This window comes from Lichenostomus cassidix, chromosome 4 (assembly GCF_008360975.1).
Source record: "Lichenostomus cassidix isolate B80296 chromosome 4, HeHo_3.0, whole genome shotgun sequence".
Classification (NCBI taxonomy): domain Eukaryota; kingdom Metazoa; phylum Chordata; class Aves; order Passeriformes; family Meliphagidae; genus Lichenostomus; species Lichenostomus cassidix.
This window is the reverse complement of record NC_139484.1, coordinates 39540453-39554159: the sequence shown is the minus strand read 5'-3', so window position 1 is coordinate 39554159 and position 13707 is coordinate 39540453. Positions and strand designations below refer to the sequence as shown.

Below are 13707 nucleotides of genomic sequence, written 5' to 3'. Positions count from 1 at the left end.
CCAAGGGTATATCTGTTGGCCAGAGAGTGTTAGCTTTCCCTATACTTTGGCTGAGTCTTTCTCCAAGTAGCCATTGGTAGCTGGGTCATTGGATAGACAGGAGCTGACCACAGCTCATGTAGGCACATATTTACTAGTTTACACTCTCCTTCATGTACTTGCAGCACTGGCAATGTGGAACTTCACAGTGCCAAACAGCTGGGAGAAACACGTGGGTTTTTAGCAGAAGTTGATTTCCATGCTGTCATGGCTACACTGCTGTCAGTACACCTGCTAGTTGGTTTTGATAATAGAGGTGGCATGTGATGCTGTACTTTATGTGGCGTAGCTGTTTATTACTGTTGTCAGGCAGAGAACAAATGAGGAAGGAAGTTAACATTTTCCCTGTCTCTTATTAATCCCAGCCACATTGAAGGGTTTGGGTTGTGCTCCTGCACAGTATGAGTTGGATCAGAATGGTGGATTGAGCTGGTTGGATGTCTTCCTACAAATTTTGCTAGGGCTTGAGAGCTCAGGAAAGCTGAGAACCAAAGCCAAAGATGATTGCAGTAGGGCTGATTGAAAAAGGCATAGAAACTCCTGGAAGCTAGGCTGTACTAGAGCAGGAGAACTTAGAGCATTCTTGTCAATGAAAGCTGTTCTTTCCAATTTCTGGGGATCAGAAGCTCTGCTCTTCAGTTAGAGATTAGTGCACACACCAGTTGTCACTGTAGACTGGACTTTGCTGGCAATGCTAATGTTCCCTGCCCAATAAGGCATAGGGTTGGAGCACTGTCATACCACAGGTCACAGATATTTGAATTGCCCTTTGGAGTTGTTTGCCCTTTTCTTCCCATAGGGTGCTTTTAATGAATTAGACTTTGAAGTTAGGATGATTGAGTCCAGATCATGGTGCTAGGCAGTCAAGTTCAGCATTGTAGATTTAGTTCCTGCCCCGTGATTCTGTCTCTAAAGTAAATTTCTAAAACGTAATGATAGAATGTATTTTAGACATTTTATTTCTAAAATACCAAGCTTATTTAATACTTCTATAATTTGATTTTCAGGAAATTTCCTGTTTGCTGCATAATAGAGTTGTCAAGTCTGGAATAATTTGGTGAAGAAGATTTAATTACATCAGTGCTCTGAAATAGTATTCAGAGTAACACTGAAGATCTTTTGAAGTCACTAAAAATGTAAGTAAATGTCTTCCTAGAAACAAGTTAAGAAATAACGTTATATATAATCAAATTAGGGCTTCTGATGCACCAATAATTGTTGCCACAAAAATGGGTGTTTGTGTTGTACTAACAAGATTATAGATACGAAGTTGAGACTTAATATAATAATGAAATGATCATGATGTAAGATGGCAAATATAGTTTGCCCTAAAGAACCTAAGCCTTAAATGGGAATCTTCATCATATCTGGTCAGCAAATCGTACTACTTGGTCTGGTTACTTATACCTTCTTATTTACCATAAATATATCTGCTCAGGTATATTCTTGCCTTGTAATGCCTTTTTTGTTTCTTGAGTTCTCAGCACTTCTAAGCATTTATTACTTTGTCCTATCTGGAGATTTGAATTTATGATGCATAATTGTTTTCTGAAACTTGAGGTTAAGGTAACTTTTGGTAATATGTTCCATGAGTACACACAGACTAACTGTGGGGGAGGTTTAATGCTTTTAAATTGATTTCTGGCTTGGTATCCATTATATTTTATTGTCCTATTCTCATAAAAATAAATAGCAGCCCCACAGCATAGGGTTCCTTTCATCAACTATTTGAAATTATATTGTTGTGGTTTTATTGTATTCATTTTGCAATTGCCTTCATGTTCACCAATTGAAATGGGATGCAGTGGTGTTTAATTTGAAACAGAATGCAGAGAAATTATTCGTTTCTCAAACTACTATGACCCAATTTCTCATCTGTGTTGTTCTTTGCACATGTCTAATAATTTGTATTGCTTGATTTTTATTCTTAATTTCTACTGTGTGGGGGAACATTGCAATATTTTAAAGATTGTTTTCAATTTTTTCATCTCTTATCTTGCTTTTTGTAGGTCTTTACAATGATTTGGTCACAGGGATCTGCAGACTCTTTTTCCCAGAGCTCTTTTAAAAGGCAATAATTTAGAAAAATACTTCATGTTCTTCTTTCAAATATAAAATATGTAGGGATTACCCAGAAATGTTTTGGTTTTTTTTTTTTTTTGCCTGCTAATACTCCTAGGCTAAAGTTGTTCTGTGAACTGTCATAATACTTCTATTTTCTTGCATTTTCAAGCTGATAATTGAAAGCAATAATGGCAGACATTGGAGATGGACCACATTTGGGGGAGGATCTGGCAGATGCAAAATCTATTCCAGGTTATAAAGGGTAAGTGAAGTTATTTTGGTTTAAGTCTTCAATTTAATTCTTGAGGAATCTTGTTCTGTAATGGAAGATGAGAGCCATAGAGAAATAATGTTAAACGGAAAAGTTTTGATTATGGTACATTGTAATAATCAAAAACAATTATTAGAGTCGTACTGACTTTGAAAATATGCAGTATGTGACAGAACAGGCCATGTGCATGTACAAGGAACTAAAAAGCAAAACACTTGAGGTGCAGTTAGGCTTAGTTTAACAGTATTATCAAGTGCTTAGCTCTTCTTGAGAAGACATCTATGTCTCACCTTAGGATAAATGCTCACCTCTTTCTATGCAGTGCTTCTAGAGCTGACCTGAGCCTGTAGAAGACAGGCTGGCTTCATTCAGATATAGCCATCATGGTGGTGGCTATTGCTTTAGCAGAAAAGGAGCACACATCTGCCACATCTTTCTGGGTTTTGAGTGTTTACTTATGAAAATTCAATGGTAATGACTTCTGGTTAGAACTCAGAACAGATTTGTTTTCTCAGAGCTAACCTTTCCTCCAGGTACACGGGTTTCAAAAGATGATAGTAAAGAAACCCAGCTGATTTCTTGTTGATACAGTAATTGGCATCTCTAAACTAAGTTTTCATATTCTCCTGTGCAGAAGCATTATAACTTTAAACACAGTTCTTCCTTGATTCTTTTAATTTTAAGCTTGTTGCAAGTTGCACAGAAGGTTACTACAAATGTGACCTTACCAGTTTCATTGGGTTTGCTAAAATAGCCTGTTATTATAATTATTTTTAAAATAGAGAGATCAGAAATTAACACCTAAATTTTGTATGGTTTCTATACAGAAAGAACCTACCTGCTAGCAAGTCTATGGACTCTGGAATTCTGCCAGACTACAGTTACAGAATGGATTATCCAGAAATGGGGGAATGTATAATAATAAACAATAAGAACTTCCACAGACATACTGGTACCACTTTCAAGTTTTTGACTTCTTTCCTTAATTTAGATAAATTAATGTCATGTGCTATTCTTCAGAATTAAATTCGCAGACCAGTTTTGATTGCACTCTAAAATTAAGTTATGGGTGTGATTTATTTCTGTCCATTTTTCCAAATAAGCATAGAGGGAACATGTTATGGTATAGCAGTAATGAGGAGGAAAATTGATCAGCAGTACAAGACTGTCTTACCTTTTAGTCATGATTTCTATCTTGCAAATGAAATTCTTATGTCCTTTTATAGATAGGTAGATACAAAAATAAGATGTAGATAAATTTACAACACAGGTACAGAAGGTGGGAGATGGTGTGCACATGTAACAGTGCAATGTTTTCTCTGTTAGAGTGGATCTGGAATAATGGAATATTTCAGACTGATATCAGTATAAGTGAGAAAAGAATTTTGGCTCAATCAGACCATGCCATCTATATAATATAAAAAATAATGCATTCCTCTTATGCAATAGGGATGCTGCCCCGTTCAGGTACAGATGCGGATGCTGCAGGTGTCAGAGAAGTTTTTATGAAGCTGGGATATAAAGTAAAAATCAACAATGATCTTTCATGTGAGAACATTTATAAGCTATTGAAACATGGTAAGTTATTATATGTCTGGTGTGTGTATTAAGTCAACCACTGTTTACAAATACATCTCTAGCCCTCACCTCTCTTCTTTCTGGGTTCTTTTAGATGATATTTCACACCTTCTGGTGATTTATTGCTAAGGATGACATGTACATCATAGTTTCTATGTTTATTCATCTTTGCTGTCTCTCCATCTTTTGTGCCATGACTGTTGTCTCCGTATCCTTTCTCATCTTCTAAAGAAGGCTGGAAAAAAGGCTGAAACTTAAATGCAGAATGTTTTAAATTCTGACCCTGGGATCACTGAAGCTCTGTGAGTTGGAAAAAAAACTGCTAGATTGGGTAGAGGGGTTCTGTGCTAAATGCTTAGTGGTCTGGCCCAAGGAAGGGTTCTGATTGAGGGACCAGAATTACAGGTGTGTGGGCTGAATTTTCTTTTAGATAAACAACTCACATTTTGTTTGACTTTGGAAACAAAACACTCTTCTCTCAAGTGACAGCTTTATACTACTGTGTTAGACATGCTTTGTCTGGACTTGGCTACATCCAGACCCTTACATTAAATGGTGCCTGGAGGTATCAGCAGCCCTGGAACACAGGACATTCTAGTTAACTGTTGGAAGGTTCTCTGTCATGACTGTGACTCATGCCCACTAGTGCTCTCCCAGGCTGTTTCAGGTCACACTTAAACAGTAAAAGTCTTCCAGTGATTATTCCCAGCAGCAGTTATCCTGTAGCAACCCTGGTCTTGGGTTTTGTGTTTGGGTTTTTTTGGTTTTTTTTTTTAATGAAAGTGTTTGCTAGCATAGATGTAGGTTCTTTACTGCTGGTTAATGTTTATGCCAGAAAATGTTCCCAGGCATGGTTAATTTTAGTGTTGTTGCAGCTAGTCTGTTGACAGTAGCTGAAAATGTGACTCTTCTAAATGCAGTGCTTGTCCATAATTTGTAGAAATGCTTGAGTGTGCATTGCTTGACAAAAGCCTAAAGAGTTCATTTCTTCCAGAACAGAAATTCAGTGTTTTGGGAAGCACTAAATAGTAAGACTTCAGCTTTAGGGACTGTTTTCAGTTTTCATCTACAAACTCTTGCATCTTCTTGAGTTACCACTCATAATTTCTTTCGGATCCTTTTTTTTAAACCTTGTTTGTATCTTTTGATAAATTTGAAAAAAATCATCTTGGTCCTCTAGTACACTTCCCACAATGTCAGTCAACAAAAGACATTGGAAAATATAAATTCTACATTATTTTTGCTCCACAAGATGGAGGGGGGGAAAAAAAGTATAAATCTACAAACACTTTATATCAAGCTTAAATAACTGTAAGTAAAAAATTAAGAGGATTCAAAAATCTTTCTAGACCTCACTACAGGTAAAAATTGAGAGAAAGAGAAGGGTACTGCTAGGTTCCTGCAGGAGCAGCAACTGTCATGCCACATTCAGTTCCCATGTAATCCAGGTAGTTGAAACACCCCCAGCTGGAAGGAGAGGTAGGACCTCTCCGTTCCTTTCCAGAACTCAGAACTTCCCATCAGTCTGATCCCAGATCACAAGACTGACCATTACTGCATGAATAAGGTGTACCATTCAGACTTTGAGACACTGGGAATACCCTTTTTGTCTCCTTACAGTATTGCTGGCCCAGCACTGCCACCATGTCTTGCAATGGGCAGGGTTGGCCTTTAATTTGGGGTTTTCTGTGCCCAACTTCCTGAAGTAAAGTAGGCAGGCGTCTTCTGTTTGGAAGTGAAAATTGTTTGGAGGTTTCTAAACATGTGAATTTGTTCTTAAAGACTTCTGTGACACAGGAAGGATCAAATGTTCAAAATGTTTAGGGAACACAGGAAGTTAACATAATTCTCTTCTTTTCTTTCAAGTTTCTGTAGAAGATCACAGCAAGCGAAGCAGTTTTGTTTGTGTCTTGCTAAGCCATGGCGATGAAGGGATGATCTATGGTACAGATGGGCCTCTTGAACTGAAAGCACTGACAAGCCTTTTCAGAGGTGACAGGTGCAGGAGTTTAGCAGGAAAACCCAAGCTCTTTTTCATTCAGGTGATGTACAGCTGAACAATGATCATCAAATCAGACAGATAGTTTAAAAAATACCATTTCCCACTAATTATTAGTGCAAAGAAGTTAATAATTGTTTATAAAATAGATTTGAATGTAATTAGTTTCAGAATAAGATTCTCTTCAGGTCTAAAGTGGCACAATTTTCCCTATTGGGTAGACAGTATTTATAATAGCTGACATTGCACTAATTCTATGTATTTAGTAAAATCTTAGCCAATATTTTAATGAGCTTCTGAGTGCACTTCTGAATGAATATGTATCTTATCCAAACTGTATAGTTGACTTAAATAAATGCTATTACTTTTCTTCTGAGTCTGTCTAATGGAAATGTAACACATAAATTCCTGTTATTTTTGCAGTTTTTTAATCAAGATATTATAATTTTTAGAACACAAAATATCAATCTTTTTATAATTATCACTGCCTTTATTTTTTTATTTTAATATTGTTTTCCATTCTTCTTTCCACCAAATAGGCTTGTAGAGGGACAGAATTAGATTCTGGTATTGAGACAGACAGTGGATCAGAAGAAACGATGTGTCAGAAAATACCTGTAGAAGCAGACTTCCTCTATGCCTATTCTACAGCTCCAGGTGAGAGACTGTATCCATATCAGGCTGCACTCATGCTATAAATTACAATTTGGAGTTGGATCCAGTCAGTGGGTGAGTTTGATTGTATGGAATGTCCCTTTGGTCACTTTGGGTCAGCTGTCTTCATTGTGTCCCCTCGCAGGATCTTGCCCACTTGCAGCCCCTTAGTGGGGGGGATGCTCAGCAGCAGCTAAAGCTCTGGGGTGCTATCAACACCTTTCCAGCTACCAATGCAAAGCACAGCATTGTGAGGGCTGCTGTGGGAAAATCAACTCTGGCTCAGCCAGACCCAATACACTATTTCGTGGAAGTAAATATTTTCTTCCCTCAATCACTTTTTTAACCTTGATTTGATTTTTTTTTTTTGAGGTAGTTGCTATTCTCAGTTCCTACAAAACCTCTACCAAACCCTGAATATATCCTTCTCACTAGCAAACCCTCAAATGTTCATATGCTGGAAATTTAGTTAATTGGAATTGTGCAAATAATTTGCAGCAAGAGGAAAAGGTATTATTCTGAGAGAACAAAACAATCAGATATGCAGAAGTGGATGATAAACACCAACATATTTGTCTACCAGCTGTATTTGCATTGCATCCTTAAGCAGAATTGGTAGAGGCAAAACCCTCCATATGTCCTTTCCATTTCCACTTAGCAGAAGTAGGTTCAGTCTTTAATTCTGCACATATTCCTGAAGCTAGTGACACTGAAACCCGTTTTCCATCTGTACTGTCTCCTCTCCTTTGTATTCGTGTACTCCATGAAAAGTAAGAAGTGATTAATGTCTAAAATTGCTGCAGCAGAAGATAGTTTTCCTGCCTTTTGATTTTCTTCCTACTTAAGGTTTTCTTAGATTATAAAAGATGACAGGATTAGGGAAGCTTTTTGAGTTGGAATTTGTGGAGATTATGAAATCTAAATGTTGTTGGTTGGTGGTTTTGAGTTTTTATTTTAAAACATTGATTGCTGTTAGAAACAATGCATTGTTCCCTAATTGCTGATGTGTCCTGTATCAAAGGCTGTTACATCTGATCACTTTGACATTGTTCTCTTCCACAGGCTATTACTCGTGGAGGAATTCAGCTGAAGGCTCCTGGTTTATTCAGTCACTGTGTAAAATGCTGAAGGAACATGCAGGGAAGCTTGAACTCATGCAGATTTTAACGCGTGTAAATCGCAGAGTGGCAGAGTATGAGTCCTGCTCAACTCGACAAGATTTCAATGCAAAGAAACAGATTCCATGTATTGTCTCTATGCTCACCAAAGAGTTTTATTTCCCTTCTTAAAACAGTTTTTCAGTTCATGGTTTTATCTGCATTTTATATGCAATATTAGTACAAAATACCACTTTCAAAACTGAATAACTGTTCACCACTGTGTGTGGCACAATGAACTCTCTCAAAGTTAGATACATGTCTGTCGTTAGTAGTAAAACATAGTATGGCTGTGTTAGAAATGTAAACCTGAGTAGCTGAAGCACAGGCACATTTGAAAGTAGTGCTCTGAGTATCACAAAAAATTAGGAAGAAGAGACTAAAGTAAGATTAGATCGTTTATCAGAGTTATTTGGTGCTACATTTCACTTTGCTGAAGAGGCAGAGCCAAGAAACAGTTCTTGTAAAGAGTTTGTTTTCATATCTTACAAAAACGATTCAGAATGTCAGTGATGGTAATATAATAGTAGTGTCATCATACATTTCTTCTTAACTCAAGTTCTTAAAGTTTAGGTTATAATTTAACCTAAACTGTTTTTATACTTTTGGGTATAAACTGTGGAAAACAGCCATTTCATGGTTTTGCATACAATTAGGAAGCATGTTTAGAATACAGTCAGTTTTTCCTAATAATTTCTGGTAATTTTATAACTTTGTGTATGGAATATTACATAAATCAATTATATGAACATGGTAGCTGTTTCAAAATAAATTTTGTATTCTGACCTTGAAGCTGGGTACCTAAGGGACCAGTCTTCCAAAATGTCTTTTTCTGCAGCTCCCTAAGGGTGGAGCTGTTGGGGCATTTTTGGAGCTATAAGAATCAGTGCAAAAGGAAGTCACCATTCTGAACAGTGTGATTTCCTCTTTTTGGCCTTAAATAAAAGAGGGTTTGCGCTGTGTGTACCACATGTAATCCAGGTGAAAAACTAGATCTGTGGTACTGGAAAAATTTCACTTCATAGCTCTAATTCTATTGAGTTAATTACAAACTTCAGCTGAAATATGTTAAAAAATAGTAAATTTGTATCTCTTGACTGAATTTTTGTGAAACAGACTTTTACAAAATTGCAAAACATTTTTTCTGATGTTTCATTTTGTAGCAGTCTTTTTAAGATCAGTGGAAGACAGAATGTGAAATTTCCATAGGGTGCTTGCAAAAACAAGACTTGAAACTCTACATTGTGTAGCAAAAACAATGTTGGCAAATTGATGTTCACTTCCAGAGGCATTTGGTGCTTGTTTTTTTAATTAAATACTGTTTCCTAGATTGCATCCTGTATAATTTCTATGTGTGTTATTTGTTTAGGATCTGATAGGTTTTGCAGATTAATTTTAACTTTAATTATATCCTTTTTCCCTCAAATTACTGTTGTCCTTTTTCTCCTGCATCTGCCTTGTCACCTGAAGTTGAAAAGCAGCCACTTTAAAGCATTGTATGCCATTGTATAGTCAGATCATAAGAGTAGAGTAATGATTGAGACCTGGGAAGTGCAGGTTCAAAAAGGATGCACAGGAGGCAATTTTAAACATTGTAGATGAGTTCCCTGATGACCTGCTGGATAGGAGCAATCTTGTGTCTCTCTTGTAGAAATGTTCTGTGAGAGAGGGCTGGTCTCTTTTAACTCATTGAAATTTCAGTTCCAGGCAGATTATTGCCCATGCTTCTGTTGAAAAATTAAATAGGCCCCTTCTTCATGTAGGTTGTGAATTACAACAGGCGTTTGCAAGGTTATATGTTGTAAATGACTGAGAAGACTTCTCTTAATCTGCTTCAAAGTCATGGGACATAGGGATGTTCCTTGAGTTCCTAGTTATTTTGCTGTGAAAAACTCCTGTCACAGAGTTTGCTCTTCCATTAGATTTGGTAAGTTCTGCTTTTGAACGATCTTGCTCCTTTAAAGGAAAATTACTGTAGAACTTTTCCAATGGTCTTTAAAATAGAGCAAAACAAACCCAAAGCTAAGATACAATGAGGCCTGCAGCTATGAGATGCACCATGGCATATGTGGTAAAGGGATTTCCATGAGGTATGCCATGAGATATGTGCTGGAGGGATTACAGTGGGCATGATGGCCTGGTGATTGGGTGGTAGGTTATCATTACCCTTACCTAATCTCTGCAATTGGCCTGGTGGAAGAGAGTGTGATACTATGTGTTCCACCCCATGGCAAGACCCACAGCCTTTGTACTCTCCCTGTAACTCTCTCCGTATCCTTCTTTTACATACAAAATGGCTGCCCCATCCCACTGTTCATGATGACAGTAACAGGATACTTGACTACAGTCTCACCTTCACTTCTCCCTAAAGTATTTGAGATCCTCCGTGGCAGAGGATGAGAATGAGACCACCATGCAGATAGGTGGATGGGCTTATTCCTCTCTCCTCCCTAAAGCAGGGATGTGTCTGGTAAGATGTCTGCCTGCACCAAAGCATACCTGAGAACATTTGTACATAGTGCTGTACTCTGATTGTGTAGGTCTAGTGAATTTATCACTGGCAATCTAACAAGAATCTATGTATATAATTTGCTAGAGATAGGGCTTAGGAAATGAGGTATTCCCATCAAGTCCTTTCAGGACAAGAGCTGCATTTTACACCAAGTCAGTAGATTGATTCACAGTGCCAAGAAGGCATCTAGATACTTCTAGCTGAGGGATGGTGTTCCAGGCTGTAGGACTTGCTTGTAGAGACAGAGCCTGTTGGAGAAGGCAGAGGGAGAGGTGATAACAGCCTTCTTTTCTCAAGTTTTATTTGTCTCTGTCCTATTTTTCTCATGTCTTTCCTAAACACTTACTCTATTACAGTCTTCCATCTCACTACCTCTTACCCAAATTCAAACTTTTGACTGGACCACATTTTTTTCCCTGAATTATTCGTGAGCTCACTGGGTAACCAGACCTCCTTGTCAAACCAAGCCAGGTGAAAGGCTGAGTGGAAACACTTTCATGAATGTGAATATACTACTCTGATGGGAACAGTTCATCACTTCCAGGAGGGAGACCTTCATGCCAAGTGTGGCTGCAGTTTCCAAGCTGAGCTGGAAAGCAAACACCTGTTTTCACCTGGAGATCTGTGACTACCTGGATAATGAGTTAAATGCTGTCCAGAAAGCTTTTAAAGAGTCTGACATTAGTATTTTGGTGACTTGAAAAACCAGCAGAACCGCAAGCTTTTCAAAAATCAATTATGAAGTTAAAGAAGATCTCATATGAGATACCTAACAATTTGTACTGTTTTTTAGTAAAACAAAACAAAAAAAACCAAAACCCAATAAAACCAAACCAAATACCTTTCTTTCATTTTTTGAATAAACACATTTAATGTTAAGCAATGGAAGGAGGAAGAAAATTAAAGACCGAGCCTGAAATTGGGGGAGCAACTCATGCTGACCAGTTTACTGCAGGTTGAATACTCCCTCCTGGCTAGGCAAATCCTTATGTTGAATGCAGTCGGCCAGCCTTCTTCCCACAACCACCTCTGAGAGTACCTATTTCAAATATGAGCTTGTTGAAAGAAAAATAGGCAAGTCAGACACTAATGCTGGTAAGCCTCATGGAAACAGTCTTTCCTTGAGAACAGAATCCATACTTTTAGTACTCTGCTTCATAACAGAAGAAAACCCATGCAATTTTCTCAAAATACAAATTTGGTGTTGCTCAGTCTGGAGAAGAGAAGGTTCCAGGGAGACCTTATAGCAGCATTTCAGTATCTAAATGAGGCTGGGGACAAAGTTTTTAGTAGGGCCTGTTGCAACAGGACAAGAGATTATGGTTTTAAACTAGAAGAAGATAGATTCAAACTACATTTGAGGAAGAAGTTCTTTTCCGATGAGAGTGGTGAAACACAGGAACAGGTTGACCAGAGAGATGGCAAATGCCCCATCCCTGGAAATACTGACGGTCAGGTTGGACAGGATCTGAACAACCTGATCCAGTGGAAGGTATCCCTGCTTGTTGCAGGAGGGTTGGACTAGATGACCTTTAAAGGTCCCTTCCAATAAAACCATTCTTTGATTCTGCAATAATACAGTTGTTAACAAGTACTAGGTCTCTTTTTATACACTACGTGTTGCTCTTGGAAGTTTATATGGTTTCTCCTTAAATTTTAAACTGGGTTACTATACATTCACTGGTTTACTATACAATCACATGGAATTTATATTTTTAACTATAATATCAGTAATTTATTTTATGCTAGAGCCAGGGAGTATGCATATGAAATCACTTCTAGTGATTAGAAATATTAACAGGATGAATAATAATGGCTAAATTAAGACTTGTCACCTCATATTCTATAAGGAATGTTCCTCATTACCAGGAAAAGCTACCTTGCAGCTGTATATTACCTCCTGCTCTTGATTGCAGACAGCAGAACAGTCACAGCAGAACTCTGGCTTTGTGAGGGACCAGGGTCAGAGGTAAACTACTGCTTCGTCACCACAGGGTGTCACTGCAGATAGCACAATGATCCCCAAAACTCACATTAATGAGTCATTCAAAACGAAAACCAAAAGCCTGCTGAATGAAGCAACTCTTTCACAGGTATCAGTGGTTGTTTGCTGTCTGTCAGCTCGTGTGTTTATTGTTCTGGGTCTTGCATACCCCAAGTATGCAAGAACATCACATTGCTGCTTCCTAAGAAAGCCACCCTGTCTTAGTGCTTATCAGAGTAAACCAGAGTCAGCTGATTTTGAGGCAAAAAGAGTGGTCTTTGCTGCCCTAGAACTACACAGAGAACACTTCCAACTGTGGAGCACGTCGCCCTTCAGATCCCTGTCATACCACTGATAGTCCTGTAATGTTTAATAAAAAAAATATTCAACATCCTCCAAAGCAGGTTTTTGCCGTACCTCTGGTGATGGTGCAATAGCTTGATTTGCCTGCATCATGACAATTAGTGGAAACAGAAGAAAGCTTTGTAAGCTTCTAATTTTAATGCTATGTCTTAAAATCAAACTCTGAAGTTCAGATTTTCCTGGATAATCACAAACCAAAAAATTAGGACCTGGCTTTTCCAAACAAATGAAACAATGTTCTTCCTAGAGACCATGTGTTCTGTCATGAAGATAGTTGTGTAATTAAAGTGCCTCAAAAGGAAACAAGAGGCACAGTAGCCATTTTCAAAAATTGATTTTGCTTAGTGTTTGCAGGCAAGATTTGGCATCAAGTTCAATAGCTCACCACTGCTGCCCCCAGTTCCAAAGGATTGGCAATGGCGCTCTGCCTCTACCTCATTAAAAGACCAGAATATTTCTGTCTAGTTGAACATGGTGAGCTTTGCAGGGACTTACCTAATGAAATTCCATAGGATAGGGTGTGCAGAAGACAAACTTACATGATCCAATATGTTCTCCTCCGTTCAAATTGTATACAGAAAGGTACCATGCAAAACCATCTCACTGCCTCTGAAAGATGACCAGGTAACAGGTTATCCAGCATATGCATAAAACAGTAGTAATATTATCTGAGTGGTTTGAGGGTATCTGATGCAAAGATGTACCTACCACACTACTCTATGACCATTAAAAAAAAGTTCTATTTATTTAACCACAAGACCTTTACAAAGAGAAGTGGAAACAACCATCACCGTGCAATTTACAACAATCTGTATAAAAACATGGTTCATAGTAAACACTAATGGTGATTTAAATTTTGGCAAGGCTATTCTTACAGACAAGCATTTCCTCTTTCTGATACTTCTGATACTGAACACAGAACATTTTGTGTTCCCTTTTATTCCATTCAGCTAAAAGCCACTTCCTCAAATGTGCAGCCCATACCTCTCCTGCATGATGCAATGCAAAAAGGCTGGTTGAAGGCAGCAGTAACCATCTCTGCAGAAGAGTGCTTTTGCAGAGCCTCTTCACTCTTCTTTGCCTCCT

The 13707-nt window shown here is 38.0% G+C and overlaps 1 protein-coding gene and 1 long non-coding RNA gene across 2 annotated transcripts in view; one reads left to right on the top strand and one right to left on the bottom strand.

Annotated features, from left to right (window-relative positions):
- The window catches only part of CASP3 (caspase 3), a 12308-nt gene extending 3211 nt beyond the window's left edge, over window positions 1–9097 (top strand). Inside the window, exons 2-8 of the mRNA XM_085058775.1 lie at window positions 1047–1175; window positions 2273–2365; window positions 3202–3326; window positions 3824–3952; window positions 5819–5994; window positions 6491–6608; window positions 7668–9097. Of these exons, the coding sequence (XP_084914901.1) occupies window positions 2292–2365; window positions 3202–3326; window positions 3824–3952; window positions 5819–5994; window positions 6491–6608; window positions 7668–7894 (849 nt within the window). The 5' untranslated portion in view covers window positions 1047–1175; window positions 2273–2291 and the 3' untranslated portion in view covers window positions 7895–9097. The remainder of the gene's footprint in view (window positions 1–1046; window positions 1176–2272; window positions 2366–3201; window positions 3327–3823; window positions 3953–5818; window positions 5995–6490; window positions 6609–7667) is intronic.
- LOC146438292 (uncharacterized) lies at window positions 7922–13707 on the bottom strand. The gene is made up of 3 exons (XR_014851734.1): window positions 13606–13707; window positions 13117–13230; window positions 7922–10522 (listed from the first exon to the last, which is right to left on the bottom strand). It is a non-coding gene; the product is annotated as an uncharacterized LOC146438292 (long non-coding RNA).